The 26,584-nt window shown below is 61.0% G+C and overlaps 2 protein-coding genes across 7 annotated transcripts in view; both read left to right on the forward strand.

The window, feature by feature from the left end:
- Positions 1-4,282, forward strand: part of ABLIM3 (actin binding LIM protein family member 3) — a 42,270-nt gene extending 37,988 nt beyond the window's left edge. For 2 of the 3 annotated variants that reach the window (XM_063413475.1, XM_063413476.1), the window contains 6 exons: positions 599-663; positions 951-1,098; positions 1,937-1,966; positions 2,351-2,409; positions 2,933-2,993; positions 3,134-3,564. In XM_063413475.1, coding sequence (XP_063269545.1) covers positions 599-663; positions 951-1,098; positions 1,937-1,966; positions 2,351-2,409; positions 2,933-2,993; positions 3,134-3,414 — 644 coding nt within the window. In that variant the 3' untranslated portion in view covers positions 3,415-3,564. Of the gene's footprint in view, positions 1-598; positions 664-950; positions 1,099-1,936; positions 1,967-2,350; positions 2,410-2,932; positions 2,994-3,133; positions 3,565-3,610; positions 3,692-4,003 lie in introns of those variants that run through there. The other variant, XM_063413477.1, reaches the window with a different exon arrangement.
- Positions 4,283-6,793: 2,511 nt separating this feature from the next.
- AFAP1L1 (actin filament associated protein 1 like 1) lies at positions 6,794-25,698 on the forward strand. 4 transcript variants are annotated; one of them, XM_063413658.1, is made up of 19 exons: positions 6,794-6,883; positions 17,016-17,144; positions 17,605-17,688; positions 18,369-18,466; positions 18,606-18,717; positions 19,078-19,176; positions 19,538-19,749; positions 20,073-20,252; positions 20,904-20,990; positions 21,218-21,311; positions 21,441-21,593; positions 21,971-22,182; positions 22,446-22,591; positions 22,887-22,965; positions 23,073-23,190; positions 23,333-23,497; positions 23,700-23,878; positions 24,140-24,268; positions 24,522-25,697. In XM_063413658.1, exons 1-19 carry the CDS (start codon positions 6,868-6,870, stop codon positions 24,543-24,545), a joined length of 2,316 nt encoding a protein of 771 aa, XP_063269728.1. In that variant the 5' UTR covers positions 6,794-6,867; the 3' UTR covers positions 24,546-25,697. The 4 variants fall into 4 exon arrangements, with proteins under 4 accessions (XP_063269728.1, XP_063269727.1, XP_063269725.1 ...); XM_063413657.1 differs by having other exon boundaries at positions 6,811-6,883; positions 16,977-17,144; XM_063413655.1 differs by lacking the exon at positions 6,794-6,883 and adding an exon at positions 14,060-14,705 and having other exon boundaries at positions 24,522-25,698.
- Positions 25,699-26,584: the final 886 nt, after the last annotated feature.

Raw genomic sequence — 26,584 nt, forward strand, 5'->3', positions numbered from 1 at the left:
CATTCCTGCCTCCAGATTTTCTGGGAGCAAACGCCGTTTTGAGTTGGGACACAAACGTGGGGTTGGGCTGAGATACCTGTCAAGGTGACCCCCAAACCTGTCTTTGTGCAGACATGACACACAGAGTGACACGGTAAAATCTTCTCTTTATTATGGCCCCATGCTCTCTTTTATGCAGTTTTTACAAACCTCAAGGGCACCTTCTAATTGGTTAATAGCTTTCTTGTTAATTATTCTATTGGTTAGTGAAAGGTATTTTACTTGTCCATCAAATCTATCTATTCTTAGATTGTTTATATATTTATTTTACTGATTCCCATGGGACAGATCCCTTGTTGCTACAGGCGCACTTATTTTTCACCCTCAGAACTAATTGTTGTCTTAAAGGAACTTCTCATTCTCAAAATAACTTCATAGGTGAACTTACACATTGCTCGTTGTCTGCACTTAGTAGAAATGACAGGCCAGCTTTTTACTCTGTTCCTACAAACACCCGAGGAGTCTCAGGGAGCCGGCTGTCCCCACACAGCTGGGGACTCCCTCCTCCCTGCCTGTCCCCACTCCTGTCCCCATCTGACCCCTCACTGTCTCCTGGCAGCTCCCCGGGCCCGGAGGTTCTCCTCAGGTGGCGAGGAGGATGGCTACGACCGGGGCATGCACAAGGTGAGTGCCAGCACCAAACTGTCCCCAGCTGGCTCTGGGGAGAGGGCTCAGCCCAGCCCTGCCACCCGAGGAGGTGCCACCACCATCCCTGCTGCCCCTGGGCCATCTGTCCCCTCCTGGCCACCCCCAGAGGGGGCTCTGAAGGCGGTGAAGAGCCCCCCCTTGCCGAGGCACCCCCACCCCAGCACCTCATCCTCAGGAGATGCCAAGCCCGTGCCAGGGATGCTGTGCCAGAGAGGGCTGGGCAGGGAGAGGAAGGGTGCGAGGTGGCTTTTCCCCACTGCCAGATCCAGAGTGGCATCGGGAGGCTGATCCTGAGGGAGGAGATGAAGGCTCGGTCCAACTCCTACGCAGACCCCTGGACACCCCCTCGCAGCTCGGCCAGCAGCAGGGAGGCCCTGCACACAGCGGGCTACGAGGGCTCCCTCAACGGCTGTAAGGCTGTCCCTGTCCCTCTGTCCCACCCTGGGGCAGTCTGTGCGCTGGAGAGGGAAGGATGGGAGGAGAAAAGGGTTCAGGGAGGTGCTGGGTATGGAGCTGGGCTCCACCCATTCCCTGTGCCCCATTGGCATGGGGACAGTCGGGCTCTATCCATTCCCTGTGCCCCACTGGCACGGGGCCAGTCGGGCTCATCCATTCCCTGTGCCCCACTGGCATGGGGACAGTCAGGCTCATCCATTCCCTGTGTCCCACTGGCACGGGGACAGTCGGGCTCCATCCATTCCCTGTGTCCTACTGGCATGGGGACAGTCACGCTCCATCCATTCCCTGTGCCCCACTGGCATGGGGACAGTCGGGCTCCATCCATTCCCTGTGCCCCACTGGCACGGGGCATTGCCCGGTGGTGTGTGGGCAGCCTGGAAGTGCCTCATGGAATGGCTGAAGGATCCCATGGGAATCTGGCAGCACAGCCATGCCGAGCTTGCTGTGACCTGCTTTGGGCTGGCACCCCTGCCACCTCCTGGCACCCCTGGGACCTCTTTGCACCCCAGGGCTGCCTGGCTTGCACTGCTCTTCTACAGAGCCCCCAGGGCACCCAGCCCTGCCCTTGGGGCCACGGGAGGACTGGGGGACACCTCAGAGCCTGGCAGCTCAGGTGGCCCTGTCCATTCCATGCTGTCCTTCCTCATGGCACATCTGCCCTCCCGGAGCTGTTTGGGGATGCTCAGGGAGCCCCCAGCCCTGAGGAGGGTCTGTGGGGCTGGGAATGGGCAGTTCTGCATGGCACGGGGTGCTTGGCCCTCCCTGACGGCCGGCTCTGCTCTCCTTGCAGCTCCCCGAACCCACTACCTGGCCGACAGCGGTGAGTGCCCGCCCTGAGCCCTCCCCCGAGCCCGGAGGAGGTGCTGGGACCAGGGAGGGGAGAAGGGGAGCAAAGAAGGAGCCCTCGAAAGCCTGGGTTAGGCTAGAGCTGAAGCAGGGCAGAGAGGATGAGTCAGGGAAACAGAAAGGAGGATGTGTTGCTCCGAAGGGTGAGGTGGGAGGGCTCCCACAGGAAAGGGATTTTGGGGAGAGCAATATCAGCACGGGAGGAAGCCAGGCTGGAAATGAGCTGGAGCTGGAAGGAGACAGAGCTGGGTGACCGGAGCTGGGAGCACAGAGGCAGAGGGTGGCCCGGGGGGCCTGTCCTGGGCTATGAGGCTCATTCCTGCTTTTTCCCTGATGCCCCTTGGTGGCTTCTTTGCAGATCCCCTCATTTCTAAGTCGGCCTCCCTTCCTGCCTACAGGAGGAACGGGCTGCACAGGGTGAGTGCCTCCTGCTGCTGCCAGGCATTCCCAGTTCTCCCAGGCATTCCCCGTTCTCCCGAGCATTCCCCGTTCTCCCAGGCATTCCCCATTTTCCCAGGCATTCCTCATTTTCCCAGGCTCCTCCAAGCCCTCAGTGCTCCCTTTCCATGACTGGGATGTTCTGTTTTCCCCTTCCCTGCACCCCTGCTGTCCAAGTTGCCCTGTGCCAATCCAAAATGACCCTTTCTGGGGTCCAAAGTGCCCTGTCCAGGCAGTGCCTGTCCTGAAACTCCCACAGGACAATTTCCAGAGGGCTGCTGGTGTTGCCTTCCAGCAGAAGAGCTTTTCTTTACATCCTGGGCTGGGAATTCCTTGGAATCAGTTCTGCTCCTGCCTCCCCGGGACCCGGGCTTGTCGCTTCATCTCTGTGTCCCCGCTGGTGGGTGGGGACCGCGGTGTCCTGCCCTGGGGACACGGGAGGTGGCACCGGCGGTGTCCGGAGGAGCCCCCCTGAGCCCCCCTCTCTCCATCCCTCCCGCAGCCTCCCAGCGCGGAGCTGTTCCACTACGACAGCACCAACGCCGTCAACTGGGGGATGCGAGGTACGGGGGGCACGGGGGAGAGGCTGTGGGGCTGCAGGGAGAACGGGGGGACACGGGCGGGGTCCCCGCAGCCTCGGGGGGCAGGGGGTGACAGCAGAGGGCTCCGGTGGCTCACGTCTCGCTTTTTTCTCTCCCCACAGAGTACAAGGTAAGACCCTCCTGCCAGGAGTGGCCACTAGCCAGCGGTGGGAGTCCCGGGGGTGTGTCCGTGTGTCTGTCCAGAGGGGAGCTTTGCCCTCTGCCTTTGTTCCCCTCCATCCTCGCCCTGGCAGCGCCATCCCAGCACTGTGGGGCTCAGAGCAGAGTCCCTCCCCTGCTGCCGGGTCCCGGTTGTCCCCTGGGTGAGGAGCAGAGCAGGGGCCTGTGCTGCTGGGTTCCTGCTAATGCTGCTGCCCAGCTCATCCCTGGTTTTGCAGAGTGAGCAGGTTATTCCAGAGCCACCAGAGTGGATCAGAGTCACCCCGAGAGCAATTCCCTCCTCTCCCAGTCCCACCCAAGCCCTGGGGTCAGCTGTGCCAGCCAGACCCTGTTGAATTCAGCAGGAGGCCTTGCCCTCCTTCCCAAGCGTGCCCCGAGTGTCCCGTGGCTGCCCCGCCGTGTCCCTGTCCCCTGTGCAGATTTACCCCTACGAGCTGCTCCTGGTGAAGACAAGGGGGAGGAACCAGCTGCCCAAAGACGTGGACAGGACTCGGTTAGAGGTGAGGAGAGCCTTTTTCACCTTGGACAACCGGGGCACAGAGGGAGCTGATCCCATGGGGTGGCCCTGGCAGCGTGTGGGGCTTGTGCCCACGTGAGGAGCATCTCCATCAGGAGCACAGGAGTGCCAAGGCACTGTCACTGTCCCCTGGCCGGGCACAGCTGTCCCCTGTGCCTTGGGCAGGGGCAGAGGGAGGCAGGTCCTGCCCCTTTCCCGAGGGAGCAGTGTCCCCCCATTGTCCCAGCGACCAGGGGGTGCTCTCAGACCCCCGGGAAGGTGCCCAGCTCTGGCCCAGCCTCCCATTTGTCCCCAGAGGCACCTGTCCCAGGAGGAGTTCTACCAGATCTTCGGCATGACCATCGCCGAGTTCGACCGCCTGGCGCTGTGGAAGAGGAACGAGCTGAAGAAGCAGGCCCGGCTGTTTTAAATGCAGTGCACTATAAATATATACATACCTATAAATATATACATAGAGAGACCTCTATATGGCAGCTCTGTATGATTCTCGGGGCTGTAACGGGGCACAGGGGCCCTCTCTGCACCCCTGAGAGTGAATTGGAGTCTTGCAGACCGTTTGATGCTCTGTGTTTGCTTTCCTTTTCCAGCCTGGTTTCTGTGCCCATCCCCGGGTTCTCCCCAGCCTTTGTGTGTGTCACTGCTGCCCTGCAGGACACCAGGGCAGGGAGGATTCTCCTGCTGCAGCCACGGTGCTGGGGCTGGCAGAGAGCAGGGTCTGGGATGGGGTTGGCTGGGGGTGTCCCATCCCCTTCTGCTCCGCTGGGCTCTGGGGTAGGGGTGGAAAAGGCCCTGGGCAGGGAAGTGGGATCTCACCCCAGGCTCCTTAAATCCACCCCTGCCTTCACATGGCCAGGACTGGGGGCACTTCAGGGTCTGAAATGCAGAGCTTGGGGCAGGGGATGGAAGTGGTGGGGACCCCAGGGGGCCAAGGTGAGACCCTGAGTCCCAATCCCTCCTGGGCTGGGGGCTTTCCCTGCAGAGCCTGGGCTGCTCCAGAGCCAGTTCATCCTCCCAAGGTCCCAGAACAGCCACTTTCCATCCCCAAACCCAGCCCTTCTTAAGTGGAACAGCCAAAGCCACCTCCTGCCTTGTGCAGTTTCTTGCTGCTCTTCAGGTTTGTCCAGGGCTGAGTGTTCCAGGATATTCCAGCTGGGAGCCAGAGGAGAGGAGTGGGAAATGCAGGTCCCACTGCCTGCTGGACCTCTCCTGGGTTTTCCTGAACTCCCCATCACAGCTGCCTGAGTCCCTGACGAGTCCCTCTGGGAATGAAGGCGATTCCCTCCACTGCAAACTCTACATGTTTGTATCCCAAACTCTACGGGATAACTTTTTTTTGGCTTATTTTTTCCATAAAACAAATCAGGTTGTTTCCACACAAACATCTTCCCTGGTGTCTGCGGTGCTCTGCTTTCCTGTCTGCTTATCCCGCAGGATTTTCAGGCATACAGCAGGACTGAACAGTCCCAAAAACAGGCCAGGGAACTGTGCAGAGCTTCTGTGAGGGGACAGCGCAGGTTTTACCTTCCCTGTGCCATGGGCCACATTCTGGTCCCCTCTGAAACTCCGGTGTCCCCACAGAGTGGGTTCAATGCCCTCCCCGCCATCCAAAGCTGCCCAGTTTGTTGCCCAAAATCCATCAGCAGGTTCCCCTTGCAGGGATTTGCCAGAGTTCAGGGGGCCCAGGGCAGGAGTTTTCCCCACCAGCAGCAACTCCAGCTCTGGAGCTTTCTGCCAGGAGGAAGGGCTGGGATTGAGGTGAGGATGGCAACACTGACCTGGGAATTGCTCATCTGCTTTAGTGCAGCAGCAAATGAGCTGAGTTTATTTATAATTATTTCACTCATAGAAAACAGGGCTCTCTGAATCAAACTCAGCTCCTTGTGGCTGCAGGAACGTTCCCTCTCCAGCAGCAGTTCCAGTGATAAAGCCTGGGGGATGTTAATAACAATAATAACACAGCAGCAGGATCTTTTCATTTCCAAAGCATTTTATGGACAGCAACTCTCCTCCACAAGGACCTGCATGGCAAAGGTGGGGAAACTGAGGCAGGGCTTGTTTTTTTTTTTTTTTTTTCTCTCAGAGCCAGGGCAGCCTCTCCAGCTCCATTCTGGGGCAGCAGCCACTCCAAGGGTCCCTGCTGGTGTCCCATTGCCCTGAGGGGGTGCAGGGACACCCCAGGTGCCACCACCTGCCCTGGAAGCTGTCCCTGGCTGCTCTGCAATTCCCAAAGCAGCCTTGGCAGCCCTGGACTGAGATTCTGGCCCAACCACAGGGCAGGAATCACAAAGGTGATCCCAAGTTGTGGAAGAAAACCGGGGCTAAATCCAGAATGGAGAGACCATCAAACACCATCCATGCAGGAGCTGGTTCCCAGCTGGGCATGGGGGGGTGAAGGGGCTGAGTGTTCCTGGGCTGAAATTGCCCAAAAAGGGGAATTTCTCCAGGCCAGCTGCGAATTCACATCTGATATTGCAATTATTTCTTTCCCAAGCGATAATAATTGGGTAGATGTGAAACCTCATGACATTTCTGTCCCAACCCTGTCCCCACAGGGCTCAGCTGCAGCCCGGGTTGTCCTGGGAGTGCCAGCAGCCTCTGTCCTCGCTGCCACGCCTGGGACACTGCCACACGTCCCACGGGGCTCCCCAGCCCGGGTCCGCCCGGAGGGACAATGACAGTGGCGCGGCCAGGGAGGCGCTGGGCACGGAGGGACACCAGGAGGGGGCGGGGATGGGGGGGATTTCGGGGAGGGGGAAACACGGAGCGAGGGGTCAGGGCGAGCTGTCCTTGCTGCTGCGTGTGGGAATTCGGGATTTTCCCTTAAACCGAAGCTGCCCGAGCCGGGCAGGTGGAGGGGGCCCACTCAAGACCCCCACCCTTCCCAGGGGGGTCTCTGGGTGCGATGGAGCTGCGGTGGCGGGGGACGCAGGGTGGCAGCGGGCCCCAGGCGCGGCCGGGCTGTCCCCGGGGCTGTCCCCGGTGCCGTGCCGTGCCGGGCCGGTGCTCGGCGCTGCCGTGCACCGAGCCGGGCGGGGAGGGAGGGGCGGATGAAGGGATTGGCCGCCCCGAGGCAGAGCCGGCCCCGCCGGGCGGCCGCTGCCCGCGACATTCGCCCGCCCGCAGCTCCCGGGGCGGCAGCGGCGGCCGCGGCTCCGGACCATGGACCGGCTCAGCGGTGAGGGCACGGCACGGCACGGCACGGCACGGCACGGCACGGCACGGCACGGCACGGCACGGGAGGGGATGGCAAGGGAAGGGATGGGATGGGAAGGGATGGGAGCGGGGCGCGCATCCCCTCCCCGGAGCACAGCGCGGAGGGCACAGGGGATGCCCGTGCCGGGCACAGGGGATGCCCGTGCCAGGCGCAGGGAATCGCGGGTCGCGCATCCCGTCCCAAGCGAGCGGGCGCGTCCCACCGGCCCCGTGCGGGACCCTGCTCCCAGCGCGTCTTTGCTCGCCCCCGGTGCTCCAGCAGGGCCGCCTGGAGCACGAACTGGAACCAGTTTCTCTTTGCTGGTCGGACGGGTGAAACACCAGGAGCCTGCAAGGGAGGCTGTGGGGTGTGAGCACTTGTTAGGGGAAATTGTGGTCGTGGAAAGGGAGGTGACGTTCCCCGATGGAGCTGATGGGGTTCAGAGGTTTCCCTGTCCGGGGAAAACGCCGGCAGTCTGGTAAAGGCACGGAGGGCCGGATCCCCGCCCTGCTGGGGAGCAGCTGCCTCCCCACACGTGTGGGATTCCTGCCTGCAGCCCGTGGCATCGGGCTCACGGAGCTCCTGGGCTTTGATCTGGGATCTGTATAAACCTGCCAGGGCTTTGGGCCAGCTCCACAGGGAAGGTCCTGGCTCTCTGCTGGGCTGCCAGGTCCCTGGAGGGAGCACAGGGAGGTTTGCAGGGGAGTTGCTGCTGCTGCTGCTGCTGATTGCAGCCTGAGGCTGCACAGGAGGAGCAGGTGGTGACACGACGGAGCACGGGGGTCCTGGCCCTTGACCTGTGCCTGGAGGTGCTACAGAAACACTGGCCAGAAACGATAAGAGAGTGGCCAGGGGCCTCTCTGGCTGCACGGGCTGCTCCACGCTCAGGTCCCAGGGCGGCTCAGGAGTGCTGTGTCTGCAGCCCTGGATCAGCACCGCAGACACCCAGGGGTCAAGAGTTCCCCCTGTGGATGTAAGAGGATGGGGTGGCGTTTCCGCAGTGGAAACAGCTCTGAGGAGTTTGGGACTGCTGGAAGCACAGGCACGGTGTCAGTGCTCAGGGAGCCGTAGCCTGCAGCCCGGGAGGGGACAGGGATGGTGACAGGGACAGCCGTCCCCTGTGGCTGTGCCCAGCCAGGGCGGCTTTGCCAGCTCTGGAGGGAGCTGTGGCAGGAGGGGCAGTGTTGGCAAGTGACACTTGATGCCAGAGCTGTCCCTCAGGGTCCCAGGGGACATCACTGCTGGGGACAGGGGAGCAGAGAATCGCAGTTTTGCCGTTCTCCTGCTGTGGAGCTGATGGGAAATTCCCTCTTTGCCCCTCAGCCCACCCCAAAAGTCAAACCTAGGATCTCATGGAAGGGAAGGAGGGGGTGCCCAGCTGCGGGAGCCATGTCTGGGCATGGTTTGGCCTTTCCACATGTTGACCCTGCCAAGGAAGAGCTGTTTTATCTCCCTCGCTGGTGCCTGCCATGGCAGCAACAGCAGCGCCTGCCTGCTTTGTTTTGAGTGTTTGTGATAAATTGCTGTTGGCACCTGGGTGGCTCTTTGCTAATGTAAACCTCCCCCAGCCCCTCCTGCTCATCAGCCAGAGCTGCTGGAACCCTCTGGGGGCTGTGATTCCTGGAGGGAAGGTTCCCTTCCCCAGTGAAGGGGTGGGTCTGGCATTAAGCAGGAGCTATGTGCCCATTCCCAGTCTCTGGCTGCTCTCTGGGCGCCCCTTTCTTCACCTGGAGCTCTGCTCAGGCCCTGCTGTATCCTGGTTTTATCATCTGCCACTTTTTCCTCATTGCCCAGCAGGCTGGCCCAGCTCTGCCCCAGTGCCTGACTGGGGGAATGGTGCTGTTGGCAGAGTTGTTCTGGGTCGTGCTGATGGAGAGCCCAGCTCCCAGTGTGTGATTTGGGAGGCGATCCTGTGCTCAAACACGCCTGTGCTCACACATGGCTTCTCCTCCCTCATTAGTGTCTCTTCCCTGACCTTTTGAGCCACCAGAATTCAGGTCCTGCCCCAAACTTATCTGGGCTCTAAATCCAGCAAAGCCAGCGGAGATGTGTCGGGGATAAACTTGGCTCCAGCTCGCCCACAGGAATGGGGAGGCTGCAGGACGGGTGGGAGGGAGCCGGGATCATTCCTGCGAGCCGGCAGCAGGAATCCTGCCGGTGGAAGGAAGGGCTCTGGGCTGGTGAGAAGCACGGCCCGGGCCAGCTGTTAGCGCCGGGCAAGTGCCGAGCTCTCCTCCGCATTGCAGCCATTCCTTCCGCTGGAGACTCAGCCACCGCCTGTTCCTGGCCCGGGGGTGGAGGGGAAGGGGGCTGAGCCCCCCAGGGTGGCTAAAGCAGGGTGGGAGGGCGGCCCCGGGGATGCTGATGAGGCACTGGAGTTGTTTGCCCCTCTGGATTTTCCAATATCCTGCTGTGCGCAGAGCTGGCCTTAGCAGGGAAACCCTGGATCCGTGTGAAGCCCCCTGGCAGCTCTGGAGGGGCACAGAGGGGCTGTGGAGAGGGGAAGGACACTGTGGGACAGCGCTGGGGACTGTCCTGTCTGCCTGCACTGCCTGGGAAACCTGTCTCTTTCCCACTCTTGACCTGGAAATGCTCTTTTCCTGTGCAAACGTGCTGAGCTGCGAGGCTGCCCTGCCCTTTGCTGCGGAGCAGTGCCTGAGCTCCCCTGGGCCTGCAGGAGGTTCCTATCCTTGCCCAGGAAAACTTTGTTTAGGGTTTTGAAGAAGCTGTCTCGTCCCAAGCAGTGGGAAGCCCTTTCAGAGGGGAACACTGGGCTCGACCCAAGCTCTGCTCAGTGGCCAAATCACTTGCTGGGGACAGGAGATAACAGTGGAGCAGAGTGGAGGCCTGAAGTGGTTTCTGGCATCCCAGACTCATGTCCTAACCCCTTAACCCTTCCCTATTATCTAGTCTGGCACGGCTCAAACTCCCCCCTGAGGAACACATCTCCTCCTGCCTATAGGGAACCTGAAAATTAATAACACCACTCTCTGTTCTGTAAAATACTTATTAAATGTCACTGTCCCAGGCCAGCATCACCACAAGGGTGCTGGAAACCTTTCAGTGCCAGCCCTGCACAAACAAGGGGCTGGCACCCCAGCCAGGGCACCCCGGGGTGACAGAGCAGGGAGCAGCCGCCTGTCACCACCCCGAGGCAGCATTTGGGGAGCTCAGGCCCCCGTGTGGATTCCGGGCTGACAATCTGCAGCGGGGAAGGACAAAATGACCTCTCTGAGCCTCCCCCCGCGGCAGGGCTGCTGCAGCCCCTTCCTTTCCTGCTCCTGATAAAGCCTCCCGTGGCATCAAAGCCGGCTCTTTGGCAGGCGGGGAAAACACTGACATTTCGTAACAGTTTGGAACAAAAACAGCTTTGCTGCAAGGGGTTTCCATGCTCAAAATGCTTTCTTTTTCTCTTTTTTTGAAGTGGTTTTCATGTGCGTTTGATCCTGGCAGTGATAAGAGGGAGCTCGGGGAGATGCCGGTATGCTCTGATTGCTGGCAATTAGCAGGAGATGTGCAAGGAGCACTTTGTAGAATGGCTTTGGCTTTCTCCCGGGGTTTGTTTGAGCATCAAACCCTCCCCAGTCTGTGATGGAGGAACAGCTGCTCATTTCATGTGGTCCAAAATTTTGGGAAACCGTGGTTGTGAAGGACAGAACAAGGAACAGAACCGAAGTAGCAACAGGTTTGAGAGCTGGTTTTGGTGTCCTGGTGTAAAAGCCAGTGGCAGCACTGCTGGAGCCCCCGGCAGTGACCAGAGCAGTTGGTCACACCTTGTCACCTTTCCCGCTGGCGTATCCCGGTTCTCCTGCCCCTCCAGCCCTGCCGTGCAGGGGTTAAACGGGTCGGAAATGCTGTCGCATGGTGGCCTTGCCGCTGCACCTGATGCTCCCAGAGGAGCTCGGCAAGGGAAGGAAAGGGAAGGGCTGAGCAAATAACGCTCATCCTGCTGGCCAGGGGTCCTCCGGGGCACACAGCCCCCACACGGACACCCTCTGCTGTGCCCCGGCCTGGGGACACGGGGACACGGCTGAGGTGGCCACTGAGAGGGTCCCAAGCCCCTCACCAGGCAGGGGAACTCGTGTCCAGCACAGCTCTGGAACCCCTGGGCATTGTCGGGGTCAGGGCAGGGATGCCAAGGTTGGGGCCTGGGCACATCTCCCTGCCCCAGGTCCTCAGGGACATTTCCCCCACTGGGATCTGTGGTTTCTCCTGCCACCAGCTCTGTAAAGAAGATCCACATCCTGCTCTTGAAGGCGTTTGGGAAGGTGCAGTGGGATTTGGGAAGGCTGATCCACCAGCTCCTTCCTGCAAATCCCTGCCTGTGCCCTGCTAGGTGAGGCTCTGGATCCTCCTCTCCTTCTCAGGATCCTGTCACAGCCTCCCCGTGTGACTTTTCCTCCCAAGAAGAGGAAAGAGTGGCACTCCCCAAGAGTGCCAGCTCTGGTGGCCTTCCCATGCCTCACTCCTGCAGCTGGGAATTGTATCCGAGGCATTTTGGAACTTGGCTTTGGGGAATGGGGATGGATGGGACATGGAGAAGAGTCCCTTGGGGTGCAGAGAGCTTTCCACCCCCACCAGAGGAGATTTTGGGGATGTGGGGCCTGGATCCAGCCCTGGGTGGTGGCATGGACTGGTGGGAATTGGGATTTCCCACCAGAATGCTTGCAATTCATTGGAATTCCTGCAATTAGCTGGAATCCCTGCAATTAGCTGGGATTCTGACTTTACTGGTGGCTGAGGAGACCAAGGGCTGCAGAGAGGTGACAGCTCCAGGTGCCCACAGGCAGGAAGGTGTGACCCAGGGAGGCTTCCCACTGCTCTGCCCACCAGGGAGGGTGGGCACGGGGGTGGGCAAAGGCTTGGGGCACCATCCCAGGGCCTCTCCCAGCGCTGGAGAGGAGCCCAGGCCAACCTGTTGCTGGACTTTGTTTGGAAAAGGCCGACACCAAAATTTTGGTTGGAGGAAACACAGTTTATTCTGGGTTCTGAGTAATCCTAACATCTCCCCTCTGCCTGAAGCTTGTTTTTTATACATTACTCAGCAGGTCTCACCCCTGCCTGACTATTCCTTTAAAGGGCATCTCAAACCTCTCCTTCTCATTCATTATTTAAATGTGTTTTCCAGCCCTGCTCCCAGGCTGGAGCATCCTGCCGTGAGCCTGCTGAGCCTGGCACCGAGTTCTGAAATGGAGCCTGGGAGTACCAAACCTGCTCCAGGGCTGATTGTGTTGAGCTGGGGCTGGAAACTCCCAGTCCCTGGGGTTAGGAGCAGAGTTTGGAGGCTGCCCTTGGCTCTCTGGGGACACAGCAGGGTCACTCAAAGATCTCTCACCTTGGTGATTTTATTTGCTCAGCCTCTCGCTGTGCTCAGTTGTGAGAGGGGAGATCCAGAAACCGCCCCTGCTCCTCTGGGTGGGGGCAGCTGCAGCCTCCAGGTCAGGGGGATGAAGTTTGCTTTGGGTGAGCTAAAGCAAACAGCCACAAACTTCTGCAGGAGGCAGAGAGGGAGGGGACAGCCCCTGGAGAAGGGGTCCTGCCACAGCACGGGGCACTGGGGGGTCACTGTCGGCCTGGGTCACAAGGAGGTGCTTGTGGGTGATTTAATCAGCCTGTTAATAATTACCTGGAGCTGCTGTGAGGAAGGACATTCCCTGCAGCCCAGCAGGGGCTGTCGCAGGGGCTCTGCCAGCAGCGATGTCACTTCAGGGAGCCTCTGTCCCTGTGATGCCCCATGGCTGTGCCGAGGAGTCCCTGCCCAAGGCCAAGGGCAGGGTGCAGGGTGAGGGGCAGATTTCCCACCCAAGAGAGCCTGGACCCATCCTGGGGGTCAGCTGCAGCCAGCACCTCTCCCTCTGGGCTGTCCTGGCACCGGGCTGGGTGGGATCCCCTTGTTCTCCATCTCCCATTCCGTGTAATTACCAGGGAAGAGGTTTCTCTGAGTGAGTGATGGCTCCTGCAGTGCGGGAGCTGCCAGGGACACCAGTGCAGGTGATAATCTCTGCCCTCTGCATGCTCTATCAGCCTGTAATTACACTTCCCTCTATTCAGGACTCCTGTTTCCTCGTTAAGGACCGGGAGGAGGATGTGAGAACCTGATGTCTCCTCCAGGAAAGAGTGTGCTCGGAGGGGGATGTTTGGAGGCTTGTTTGTGTCCAGTCCCCTCCTGCAGGGCAGAGCTGTGGCTCCAGCAGTGCCCCACAGCTCCCTTTGCCCTTCTCCCCTTTTTGGGAGGTGGAGAGGACTCAGAACCCCTCTGTGCACAGGGCCAGGGGGAGGCAGGGCACTGGGAAGAGCCTGGCTGAGGGAGCAGCCCTGGGCTGGCTTGGCTGGTCTCTGCTGGGGTGGGCGAGTGGCTGCAGCCAGGCCATGAGATAAGGCTTTGAGCAGGGCTGATTGTCCTGGGGAGAGGAGCCTGTGTGGGCAAAGGCACCAGGACAGGCCCAGGACCCTCCCTGGGCACTGCTGGGATGAGCTGGTGCCACTGGAGCCACTGGAGCTGGTGCCACTGGAGCCCTGTGGACACTGGAGCCCTGTGGACACTGCTGCCCCTGGAGCTGTGCTGGGACAGGGATCCCCAGAGCTGCTGTCGGGGCAGAGGGGGGCACTGAGGGAGGAGGCTCAGCAGGCACAGGCAGGGCCCCCTTTGTGCCTTTTCACCATTCTGGTGGCTCCTCTGCCCCTCTCCGGGGCTGGAGCAGGCAGAGGAGCCCTCCAAACCCTGCAGGCTCCCTGTGGAAGGGCAGAGGCCGCTGCTCTGGGAGGCAGAACCAGGGGGCCTTGTGCCCCCTCAAGCAATCAGGTTTCAAGTTCATCTCCCCAGACTGATTCTCCAAGGCTATCAGCTAAGGATATTAATTACTGCAAGGCCACGGTGGTGAGGGCCCCAGGAGCTGTGCATGGCTGCTCTGCCTGGGGCTGTGGGAGATGCTGAGACCCGAGATCTGAGCTTGCCTCATCCTCCTCGACACCCAGGGGTGCTGCAGCACCCAAACTGGGAGCAGGATCCTGTGAGGGATCCCTGAGGGGGACCTGGAGGGCCAGGGAGGGTCCCAGCCAGGCAGGAGCCAGCCCCGAGTGCTCAGCTCCTGCTGGAACTGTTGGATGCAGAGCCAGAGGCTCCCCCCATCCGCCCCACTCAAGGGGCCCTTGTTTGCAGGGAGGAGATGATTCATGTGCACCGAGTGGCCCCTCAGCAAATCTTCCACTCCTAGAGGATGTTGCCAGGGCTCAAGTGTGATCATTAATGGTTGGCTTTTCCCTGAAACCCCTCCAGCCTGGAGCAGGACACACTGGGACAAGGAGGAGGAGGAGGAGGTGTTTTCCAGGCTGCTGTTCCTGGCCATACCAGTCCATCCCAGTTTGCCCCACACCCAGCAGGTGCTGAGTGATGGGAGCAGAGCCTGGCTGGCTCCTGCCACCTCCGGGGCCGAGTGCTGCCCCTCTCCTGCCCGCTTGGCAGGGCAGTGCCGCAGCAGGGGCTGCAGGCAGGGTGCAGGCAGCTCTGTCCTCCTGTCCCCTGCACAAAGGAACAATTCTGGGAGCGCCAAGCCTCCCCCACCGAGGCACTTCCTGCTCCCCGGCGGGAAGAAACCTCCTTGGGAATGGGAGTGGGAACAGGAACTGCCCCGGGAGCTCAGCAAAGCCCCCAGGAGGCCGTGGCTTCCTCAAGGAGCAGCGGTGTTGGGGCTGCCAGCATCTCACCCCCATGGTGGTGCCCGTGCTGGGGCACCCAGCAAGGCGTGGGGACACGTGCCAGCACTGTGTGGCTCTTGCAGGTGGCTCCACATCCACCTGTGGACAGGTGAGCACGGTCCGTGCGCTGCAGAGAGCTCCTCTGTGTCTGTGTGTCCCACAGGCACCTCCCTGCAGGGCTCCCCTGGGGGCTGGGGGGTCACTGGGTGCTGTCCCCACCTGCCCAGGAGCTCTCAGCGTTTGTCTGCTGTGGGCAGCAGCTCTAAGGAGCCCTGTGCCGGCAGGCAGAGCAGCCAAGGGCCCTGCCCGTGCCAACAGGAAGGAGTTATTTGTGCCTGCGTTTTATTTTAGCTACAAACAATGGCTGTTACTCCCTGCATCCGATTTCCCCCGGCCCCCCTCGGCCCCAGCCATCACCTGGCGCAGGAGGAAGCGTGGCCGGAGGCAGGAGAGCTGTGGCCACAGGATAGGGGTCCCTGCGCACCTCCCACTGCATTTCAGAGCTGTGATTCAGCATCTCCCCTCCCCGGGGCTCTCCCAAGCTGCAGGCTGGGCTTTTCTTGGAGTGAGAACTCCGGGGGGGTTTCTTATCTCTCCCCTTGCAAAAGCTGGGTCTCTACACCAGGAAACTCCTGCTTTGGCTTGGCCACAGACTCTTCCTCCTCCTCCTCTTCCTCCTCTCTGCAGGTTACTGGGGCAGGACCTGATTTTCGCTGCTGTGCTGAGCAGAGCTGGGGAGGGGCAGGGAGGCTCTGCAGCTGCAGGCTGTGTGCAGACCTTATCTCTGTGCTGGGAAAAGGGTCCCTGAGGAGGGGAGCACTTGTGGGCTCTAAAAATAGAGCTGGCCTGGTGTGGGGTGGAGAGAGGGGCTGGAGGGGGTGCAGCGCCTTTGCAGCACCGTGCTCGGTGCTGCTGCCAGGGGAGGATTTGGGAGGCGCTGCCCCGGTGTCCTGCATGGCAGCAGTGTCCTGGGGCTGTCCCCTGGGTCACCCCATCCCAGCAGAGCTGCCCTGGGTCCCCCCAGCCCATCCAGCCCTGGTAGTTAATGCTGAAGCCATCTGCTGCCACAGGTCCCGGCCTTCCCAGGCTCAGAGACCTCATGGACATCTCCCATTCTGCCTCGGACAGGCTGCAGACGTGCAGAGGAGGGAGATTCCGTGTCCCGCTCTGTGCTGGGGTGCTGTGTTCAAACACAGGACACTGGGGTGATCCCACAGATTCTGGGTGCAGAAGCCCCAGCAGAGAGCAGCGGGTGGTGGTGTCCCAGGGCAGGGGACACGGGGTCCATGTTCAGCTGTGTCACCTGTGGTCACTCTGATGTCACACCCCCTCCTCTCCAGGAGCCCTTTGCTGCCCTGCTGCCTCTGTCCCCGGGCTCAGAGCCCCCAGTGCCCACCCCCAGCACAGGAGAGGTGTCCCCTGTCCCCTGGGCCAGCTCTGCGGGTCTGTGTCACTCCCACCCGCTCTTGCAGAAGTGTCAGTGCTGGTCCCTGCGTGCCAGGTGGCCTTGGGTGTCACACCATGCCCTGCTGCCCCCCTGGAGCAATCTCCCCTCGCTTCCTGCAGCCCCCCATTAAGCTCCTGCAGGCTGGAAGCCTAACGAGCATAGGAAATTAATTCCTTGCCTCCCTGTGCTCCCCCAGGCTCTGCTCAGCATGCCCTCCTGGGATCACAGGCCTCTTTGACTGCCCCCTCCCTCCCCCCCTTGTATTTTGGAGGATGTTTAACAAGGGAGACGGAGGGGACAGCTCAGCTGGGGGGAACAAAGGCGCCTTCAGAGCTCTCTGTCCGTGCTGAGTGTGCCCGGCTCGGGGCATTGCTGCGGAGCTCAGGCCCTGCCAGCAGCCCTGGCTTATCGGGCACCCCAGGCTGCGGTGCCCAGCAGGGTCCCCTCGCCCCCTCCCTGCCTGCCTTGGCACTATTAATAGAAACCAGGCTGCCCTTCTGCCCTTGGCCGGCCCAGAGCCCTGACACGGAGCTGTGGCTGTGACGGGACGTGTCCTACATGTGGCAGGGGGTGGGGATGCTGCTGACCCCACAGCCTGGGCTTTGGGGTGTCCTGGGAGTGGGAGGATGCTGCTGACCCCACAGCCTGGGGTTTGGGGTGTCCCAGGAGAGGGGGGATGCTGCTGACCCCACAGCCTGGGGTTTGGGGTGTCCTGGGAGTGGGGAATGCTGCTGACCCCACAGCCTGGGGTTTGGTGAGCTGAGCAAAGCCAGTGCAGGGAGCCTGCACAGTCCCCATCCCCTCTGTGGGAGCTCGTGGCTGAGCTGGGGCAGCAGGAGGGTGCGTGACTCCCTGGATGTTTGTAGGTGCTGGCTGGACAGGGGAAATCTTGCTTTTTTAGGCTTTTTGCATTTTGCCTTGTCTCAACCCCAGCATCCCCCTGGCTGATAGGATTTTTCCTGCTCCCCTCAGTGCTGGACCAGCTCCTGCCAGAGCTCAGCGTCCTGCTCAAGCTGCTGGACCACGAGTACCTGAGTGCCACCACGCAGGAGAAGAAGCTGGCTGTCTCCAGCATCCTGCAGAAGCTGCAGCCACCTGCAGGTCTGTGTCCCTCTCCTGGTGGCCTGTGGCTGTCCCCAAAGGCAGTGGGTGTCCCCAGCAGTGCAGGGAAAAGCTTCTGCAGGGCAGGGATGAGCCCAGCACCTGCTCAGCCCCCTCAGGGCACTTTGCTCCTGCTTTCCCTTCCCAGCTCCGCCCTGCCCCGGGAGCAGGGCTGGCGTCAGCGCTGCCGTGGGTGCAGGAGGGCTGCTCCCTGCGGAAACGCTGCTTCCCAGAGCTTTTCCTGCCCCGGTTTGTGCTGAGCGCAGGGGTTTCCGCGGGAAGGCCGGCGCTGTGCACCTGGGGCTTCACAGCCTTCCCCATCCCTGCTCTCCTGGAGGAGCTGCAGCATCCCTGGGGGTTCCTCCAGCCCCAGTGCCTGCTCTGTGTCCCCGGGCTGGGGTTTGGGGGACAGGGGGTGCCAGTGCCTGCCCCAGGCTCAGAGCATCCTCCTCAATTCCAGGGAAGGATGTGGACTACATGTACGTCAACACAGCGTCCCTGGGCAATGGCACCAGCTTCGTGGAGTCCCTCTTTGAGGAGTTTGGTACGTTTGAGTCCCTCTTTGAGGAGTTTGGTAGGTTTGAGTCCCTCTTTGAGGAGTTTGGTAGGTTTGAGTCCCTCTTTGAGGAGTTTGGTAGGTTTGAGTCCCTCTTTAAGGGGTTTGGTAGGTTTGAGTCCCTCTTTGAGGGGTTTGGTAGGTTTGAGTCCCTCTTTGAGGGGTTTGGTACCTTTGAGTCCCTCTTTGAGGGGTTTGGTAGGTTTGAGTCCCTCTTTGAGGGGTTTGGTAGGTTTGAGTCCCTCTTTGAGGGGTTTGGTAGGTTTGAGTCCCTCTTTGAGGGGTTTGGTAGGTTTGAGTCCCTCTTTGAGGGGTTTGGTACCTTTGAGTCCCTCTTTGAGGGGTTTGGTACGTGTGGCTGAGCTGGAGGGGTGCCCTGGGGGTCATGCTGGGTGCATGCTGGTCCAGGGGTCTTTGGAAGAAGGGTGACAGCTACATCCTTGTGTCCAGAGTGGGCATCATCACTCTGGGTGCTTGTTCCTGCTCCCTCGTAGCTGTTTGGGGGCCAGCCATGAGGGAATCCACGCTCCAGCTGTGTTTACCAGTGATTCCCATCTCCCAGCACCTTCCCTGGGAAAGGCCATGGAGGGAGATCCCTGCAGGGCACAGCTGGGGGGGTGTCCAGCTCTGCCTTCCCATTCCCTTCACCCTCTGTTCACCCCGTGCAGACTGTGACCTGCGGGACCTGCAGGACATGCAGGAGGAGGAGGGGGACACCAGTGACAGCGTTGGCCCGGAGCTGGCGAGGAGCCAGGCAGCCAAAGCTGTAAGTGCCCGGCTGTGCCGGGGCTGCTCTGCTCCTGCACGGGGAGGTGGCAGTGGCCAGGATGGGACCCTCCCTGTACCCTGCTGGGGCTCCTGGCCCTGCTGCTGCCTGGCTCATGCTGGAGGCGTTCCTGCTCCAGGTTCCTGTGGATCCCGCTCCTCCACTGCCCACCACTCCCCCTCCTGAGGATTACTACGAGGAAGCGCTGCCCCTGGGCCCCGGCAAGGCCCCCGAGTACATCACCTCCCGCAGTGAGTCCTGCTCCAGCCACGCCAGCAGGAGGGTGGGGGGAGCCCCACGAGCTGCACACTGCATCCCTCACCTGCCTGAAAATCCAGGCAGCTCTCAGTGGGCTGGCTGCTCATCCTGGGGAAGGAGTTGTCGCTGCTCCCACCAGCATCACTCCTGTCCCGCTCCCTCCCATCCCAGTTGCTATTGCAAGGAGCTGTTTGCTCCAGCCAGATTGGGAATGAGGTGATGGGGGAGGGATCAGAGCTGTGGGAGGACCAGTGCTGGGATGCCCTGGGAGGGTGTGCTTGGCTGTGCCCCACTAAACATCCATGAGGGAAAAACGGGTGCACCAGCCCCAGCTCCCTCTGCTTCCCCTGCAGACAGCTCCAGCCCCCCCAACTCCATCGAGGACGGCTATTACGAGGATGCAGACAGCAACTACCCCGTCACCAGGATAAATGGGGAGCAAAAAAACTCCTGTAGGTATCTGGGGCTCCTCGACAGGGAGGGGAGAACTTTGGCAAAGTCCAGCCTGAGGTGGGGCTTGAGCAATGGGGTGGGGGCTGCTGGGGTTGAGGCTGGAGAACCAGGATTCCAAAGTGTGAGCCTTGCAAAGAAATAAATCAGCCCAGGGCTCTGGATAGGTGCACCTGGGGCTGGCGCTCGGCCCACGAGCATCCTGCTGGGATTCCAAGGGAAATGGAGATGGCTGGTGCCAAACACTGCTGTTTCCAGAGGATGACAGGGAATCCACCCGGCCCAGCTCTGTCTGAAGCCTCCACGGGGAGCCCTGGCAGGGTGTGTGGCACCTTTTAGGGTGACTCCCCTGCTTCCTTCCAGACAATGACTCAGATGCCATGAGCAGCTCTTACGAGTCCTACGACGAGGAGGAGGAGGAGGGCAAGAGCCAGCAGCTGACACACCAGTGGCCCTCGGAGGAGGCCTCCATGAACCTGGTGAAGGATTGCCGGATCTGCGCCTTCCTCTTGCGCAAGAAGCGCTTTGGGCAGTGGGCCAAGCAGCTCACCATCATCCGGGATGGCAAACTGCTGGTGAGCCTGGCCTGGGGGGCACAGAAATCCCCTGGGGGGTTAGGAGGGTGGCTGAGCCCAAGCTGAAGGGAAAAAGCACAGTCCAAACCAAGCCCCTACCCCAAGGCTGCCACCCAAGCAGCAGCTGCCCTCGCTTACCTCACAAGGGAACAGAGGGCTCCCCATTTTTGGGACACCACGGAGTGAGAGGGCAGTTGCACGGCCTGAGCCACCTCCATCTGTGCCACCAGCGAGGGACCCTGAGACCCTGTGCCACCCCCCAGCACGGCTGCCAGGCAGGCAGGTTTGGCTGAGCCCTGAGCAGTTCTCTCTGCTTCCCTTAGTGCTACAAAAGCTCCAAGGACCGACAGCCACACGTGGAGGTGCCCCTGAGCACCTGTAACGTCATTTACGTGCCCAAGGACGGGCGGCGCAAGAAGCACGAGCTGCGGTTCTCGCTGCCGGGGGCCGAGGCGCTGGTGCTGGCAGTGCAGAGCAAGGAGCAGGCTGAGGAGTGGCTCAAGGTACCACTGCTCCTCCCAGGGGCATCCACAGGCTCCCCTCGGCATCCTCCCTGCCCGAGCTGGGGAGGGGGCTGCCCTGGGAACGGCCTGGAAGGGGAAGGGGGCTTTGCTCCTGTCTCTTATCGGCCGCTTCCCAGAGCCTGGGCGGCTCCAGCGCTGATAGCCCCGGCTGGGGGGATGTTTGCTCTCCCCTTCCTCTTCCCCAGGGCCCTTTCCTGCCTTTGTTCGGGGCCGGGAAGCGGGGACTGCGGGGAAGGGGCGGCGGGTGGGAAAGGAGCCTCTGAGCACAGCACCGAGGCAGCTGTCACCCCAAATGTGGGAGAACAGGGTTGTTCTACACACCCAGGACACGCCACGCCTTAAAACAGGGGGGTCACAAGATGTCCTGTGCTGGCAGGGTGATGCTGGCTTGGCACCTAAGTCTCTCCCTTGTGAGATTTCCAAAATCCCTGACAAAATCCCCAAAACTGGTTGAAGTTTGGAAGGGGCTGAGGTGTGAGCAGTGCGGATCTGGGTTTGCTGCCCTGAGCTGTGGGGACCAGGACCTGTCCCCCTGGTTCAGCCTGGCTCTGGTAGTGAAGGAGCTGAGCCAGGGAGGACAGCCCTGGCCCTGGGGTCATTTTGAAGTGACACCTGGGGCTGTCCCTGCAGGTGATAAAGGAAGCCAGCAGTCCAGCAGCAGGCGGGATGGAAGCCCCCACCTCCCCAGTGATGCCGTGCAAGATGGAGCTGGACAAGGTGATGGTTTCTAAGGGGCTCGGTGGGGTTCCTGTGGACAAACCTGGGGAACAGAGGGCTGGAGGACCCCAAATTCCTGGGGCTGCATGAGGAGCCCTTCCCATTCCCACAGCAGCTCTGCAGGGCTGGGAAGGGGAGCAGGAGCTGGGTCCCCCAGCCCTGTGCAGGGGGATGAAGGGCTGGCAGTGGCTGGGGGACGGTGCTGATGGGATTCTGCTCTCCCACAGCGGCTGTCCCAGGAGAAGCACACCTCGGACTCGGACAGCGTGGCCATGGGTGACACCGGGTCCCCGGCCACCCGCAGAGAGCACGGCGAGCACGGTACCGTCCCTGTCCCCACTGCCCACCCAGCCAGGGCCAGCTGTGTGCCCACTGCTGGGCAGCAGCTCCTGCAGCCAGCTGGGATGCCAGGACATGCACCGGGGTCACACAGCTACCCTGTCCTTCCAGGGAAAGGCAAAAAGAGTGGCCTGGCTGACCTGAAGGGCTCGATGAGCCGGGCAGCGGGGAAGAAAATCACCAGGATCATCAGCTTCTCCAAGAAGAAGCCATCCCCCGAGGACACCCAGACCTCCTCCACCGAGGAGGACATCCCCTGCTGCGGTTCGTGCGGGCTGGGGGCAAAGAGGGACTGGGAGTGGAGTGGGATCAGTGGGGAGTGACATCCTTCCCCCCACGTGGCTGTAGAGGGGAGGGGTGGGGATGAGCTCACTGGAGGCTGTGACACTGCCACAGGCTGGGAAATGCTGCCCCAGCCTGGCTCTGCAAATTCCAGTGATGAGAGGGCAAGGGGTCACCCATGTCCCCAAAAACAGGCAAGGGGGACTGCGTGGTACCGAGCTGGCAGCTCTCCTGGGCCCAGCTGGTTATCTGGGGGAAACTGAGGCACAGTTGATGAGTAGGTGCTGTCACCTCTGTCTTGCCAAAGGCTGCCCGAGGCCCAGCCGAGCTGATGCCCTTCCCTCCCCCTGCCACCCCAGGCTACCTCAGCGTGCTGGTGAACCAGTGCTGGAAGGAGCGCTGGTGCCGCCTCAAGGGCAACACGCTCTACTTCCACAAGGACCGCACGGACCTGCGCACGCACGTGAACGCCATCGTCCTGCGGGGCTGCGAGGTGGTGCCCGGCCTGGGCCCCAAGCACCCCTTTGCCTTCCGCATCCTGCGCCACGGGCAGGAGGTGACGGCGCTGGAGGTGAGCAGGGTGGGACGGGCTGGTGAGGACGGGGTTGCCGGGCTGGGGGAGCAATCCTTGGGATGATCAACATCCCAGGCGTGCAGGGGCTTGTTTGGCCCTCCCCTGGAAAGCTCAGGGCATATTTTGGGCGAGTTGGGGCAGCTGCAGGGGAGCTTTGTGAACAGAGGGGGATTGTGCGCAGCAGGGATTTGCATTGGGAAGCAGCAAGGAAGAGGGGCTGGGAGCTGGGCATGCACCCCAACTCTTCCTCTGTCCTCCAGGCAAGCTGCTCTGAAGACCTGGGCCGCTGGCTGGGTCTCCTCTTGGTGGAAACAGGCTCCCAGACAGCCCCAGAGGCTTTGCACTACGACTACGTGGATGTGGAGACCATTGCCAACATCGTGACGGCTGTGAGACACTCCTACCTGTAAGGCTGTGCCCCTGCTGCCAGGGGCTGAGTGCGGGGCTGGGCATGGTGATCCCTGGCCCTGTGGATTCCCTGGAACGGGCACAGGCTGGGCTGTGGCTTGTGGGCCTGTGATCTCAGGGACAGTCAGTGCTCAAGGGGTTGTTCCCTTGGGCAGGATGGGAAGCTGAAAGGGTTTCATCGGTGCTGATGAAGGGTGTGGCAGGGCAGGGTAGTGCAGTGAGATGCTGGAAGGGCTCTCTGAGGGGCTGGCAAGGATGTTGTGGAAAGGAAGACCCCACCTCTCCTTCTGCAGGTGGGCCAGCTCCTCCCAGGATCACCGGGCGGACTCCTCTCGGGTCGTGTACGATGATGTCCCCTATGAGAAGGTTCAGGTGAGCACCACCTCACGGCTCGTTGTCTCCCACCACAGCGGCCCAGGGAGCCGTGCCCGGGCTGGGATGGCCTTGCGGGTGTCTCAGCTCGCTCTCTCTCCTCCCAGCAGGCGGAGGAGGAGCCGGGCAGGCCGGGGGCAGCTCAGGTGAAGCGCCACGCCTCGTCCTGCAGCGAGAAATCGCGGCGGGTGGACCCGCAAGTCAAAGTGAAGAGACACGCGTCCAGTGAGTGCCCGGGCCACAAACCCCGCCAGGGCTCCGGGCCGGAGCGGGAGGGGGCTGCTCCCCAGGGGGATGTGCACGGCTGGTGGGTGGGCTCGGCTGGACCAGGGGTGCAGCCCCTCATGGGCTCTCTCGGTGCCTGCAGGTGCCAACCAGTACAGGTACGGCAAGAACCGGGCCGAGGAGGACGCCAGGCGATTCCTGACGGAGAAGGAGAAGCTGGAGAAGGAGAAGGCGTCGATCCGCAGCGAGCTGATGCTGCTGCGGAAGGAGAAGCGGGAGCTGCGGGAGGCCATGAAGGGCAGCACGGGTAGGTCGGGGCAGTCCGGGCGCTGCCGGACGCTCGGGGACAGAGCTGAGCTGGCACAGGGACACCGGGCTGGCCACAGGGACGGTGTGGCCGGGAGCTGGGCTGGCTACAGCGCTCAGCCGGGCTGGCAGCCCCACCTAGTGTCCCGGTGCAGGAGGATGGGTGGATGCTCCCAGCGCTGAGCGCGGTGATTGTGGCGCAGGGCCCGGGCTGCAGGAGCTGGAGCAGCGGGTGGCGGTGCTGGAGGAGCGCTGCCGGCACAAGGAGCAGTCTCGGGTCGATCTGGAGCTCAAGCTGACCGAGGTGAAGGAGCAGCTGAAGCAGTCGCTGGCAGGAGGGCCGGCCCTGGGGCTGGCCGTGACCAGCAAGGCTGAGAACGGGGTATGCATCCCTTTTTCCTCACTCGCAGCTCCAACTTCTGCAAGAAACAGTGGTTGGGCTATTCTGGGGAGCAGCACAGGGGAAAGAGGACATCCCTGTGGCTTTCTCCCATTGTGAAGAGAGGTGTGTGAGTTGAATTTGGTCACCTCAACTTTAATCTCATTACAGTTCATCCTTTTTTTTTTTTTTTTTTAATCTTTTAAATCTGGTTGTCAATGCTTCCTGGGTTTCCTAAGCTTTTTTGCTCCCTCTTTTCCACAGGAGACTACAAACAAGGCAAACGGGAGCCCCCCTGAGCACCTGGTGCCTGTGAACTGTGCGGCAGAGCTGAGGAAGAGAAGTCCCTCCATCATCCCTGCCAACACGGGGAGCGTGCTGCGGAAAGCCAAGGTCCTGCTTAGCTCTCCCTCTCCTCCCTGGCCCCACGGGAAATCTCAGTCTTTGCCCCTCGTTTAACCATGAAATCATGGAAGTGCAGGGCTGGGTGGGAGAGGGAAAGTATCACCCCTACAATGGCCAGGGCAGCAGTGAAAATGCTTGGAAAATGCTGGGTCCAAAGCCCCAGTAGGGAGGGATGCCTTAAAGTGTTGTTTTCCAGCAATGTCACCTCATCTGGGTTTGTTTCTCTATCCTTTCTCTGCAGGAATGGGAAAAGAAGCAGACTTAGGTCAGCCTGGCAAGCCCCGAACACACACTGGGGATCACGGAGGAGCTGCCAGCCCCCTTTCTCCAAGACACTGGGAAGGTGCTGGGAAGGCGTGGTGGGAAGAGAGCTTCTGCCAGCCCCCACCACTGCGGCACCGCCAACACAATAAACCCGGGAAGGGGGCGGGAGGGGATTTGGGAGGCGGGTGGGGAAAGGGAGGTCCTTGTGGATCAGGATCACAAACTGCTGGGAAACCCAGCTCTGAGGGAGCCTGCCCCAGAGCCAGGACTCTGACACAGACTCTGGGCGCAGAAGGAAGGAGGGGAGAGCCTGGGCTGGCAGTTGGCACTGCCCAGCAGGTGCTCCAGTTTTCGGGATCAGCGTGTGTCCAGGCTAACATTTGCCAAAGCAAGCGTGGACTCATTGGGGTTTTTGGCCCCCTCAGCACTGGGATTCAGGAGCTGCTCAGGACCAGCCACTTCGGAGATGCCGACTGTTCACCCTGCTCCCAGCTCTGCAGGGTCTCATCTCAGGGTTCCTCATGGCTCGAGCTTGCTGTGCCTCAACCAAGTGCCTTTGTCCAGTATTTCCTTCTTGTTCTCCAGGCAGTAAGGGTGAGGGCATGCTGCCTCCCCTTGGAATGAGGGAAGCTCAAGTGTCAGCACTGGAAAGCAAGTTAACAAAAGTGGACATCTTTTAGCTTTGCTAAACAGCTTAGAAGTGCTGCAAAGGGCTGGGGATGGAGGCAGGCCAGCTTTCTGCCCTGGTCCCATGCTGGTTTTGGGGGGAGCAGGGAAGGGGACAGGGCTGTCTCCTGGCTAACAGCACATTCACACTCTGGCTGCTGCACTCAGACACAGACTGGTAAGGCATGTGATCAAAATGGAGTGAAGGGAAGTCTAAATTTTATTTTTAAAAAATCAAACCAGCAGGGCTAATGGAGCAGAAAAGCGAAATAGAGTAAGGTCATTCAGCACAGGCAGAAACAAGGGACAGGAATGGAAAGGAAAGGCCCCAGCTTTAGTGCTGGGAACAAGGGAGTCACCATCACCCTCTCATGCTATGGACTGCCACAATTAACCTCTGGAGCTCGCTCTTCCACAGCCCTGTGTTAGTACCTAGGTAAGCAGCTTTTAATAAAAACGCTGGCACTGGCCCGCCCGGTCCTCTGGCTGAGGGAACAGGGTGGGAATGCTACTCCTGCTCCCAGGGAAAGGGCTGGGGTGGGCATAGCACCCTGTGGCAGCAGCTGCTGGGACAAGCAGCCCCCTGAAAGCACAGCAGAAAATCCCAGACTGGTTTGGGATTTTCTGGTTTGGGTTGGAAGGGACCTTAAAGCTCATCTCGTTCCAAGGGGCAGAGACACCTTCCACTATCCCAGGCTCCATCCACCCTGGCCTTGGACACTTCCAGGGACACCCACAGCTTCTCTGGGCACCCTGTGCCAGAGCCTCAGCATCCTGATAGGGAAGAATTCCTTCCCATTATCCATCCCTCTGGCAGTTTGAAGCCATTCCCCTCATCCTTCATGCTGGATCCCCTTGGGTAGCCCACCTGTCCTGTTATCACCCCTTACCCACTCAGCCAGTGGCAGGAGCTCTGTGTCTTGGGGTGACCAGGGGCTCCCTGTGGGGACCAGGTCCGAGCCCCGGGGGACAGAGCCGTGTGCCCATGTCCGAGCCCCGGGGACAGAGCCGTGTGCCCATGTCCGAGACAAGGGGAGCAGAGCTGTGTACCCTGTGTCCAGCTCTGAGCTCTGCTGGGGGCAGCAGCCAGGACCAAGTCCTGGGGGCACGGAGCAGTGTCCGGGGCTGAGCTCCAGGGAACCGGTGCTGTGTGTCCGGGTCTGATCCCTGGGACACCGGAGCAGTGTCCGGGGCTGAGCTCCAGGGAACCGGTGCTGTGTGTCCGGGTCTGATCCCTGGGACACCGGAGCTGTGTCCGGGGCTGAGCTCAGGGAACGAGTGCTACATGCCCAGGTCCAATCCTTGCGACACCGGAGCTGTATCCAAGGCTGAGCTCCAGGGAACCGGTGCTGAGTGTCCGGGGCTGATCCCTGG

The sequence above is a fragment of the Prinia subflava genome, chromosome 16, assembly GCF_021018805.1.
Source record: "Prinia subflava isolate CZ2003 ecotype Zambia chromosome 16, Cam_Psub_1.2, whole genome shotgun sequence".
In the NCBI taxonomy this organism is placed as follows: Eukaryota; Metazoa; Chordata; class Aves; order Passeriformes; family Cisticolidae; genus Prinia; species Prinia subflava.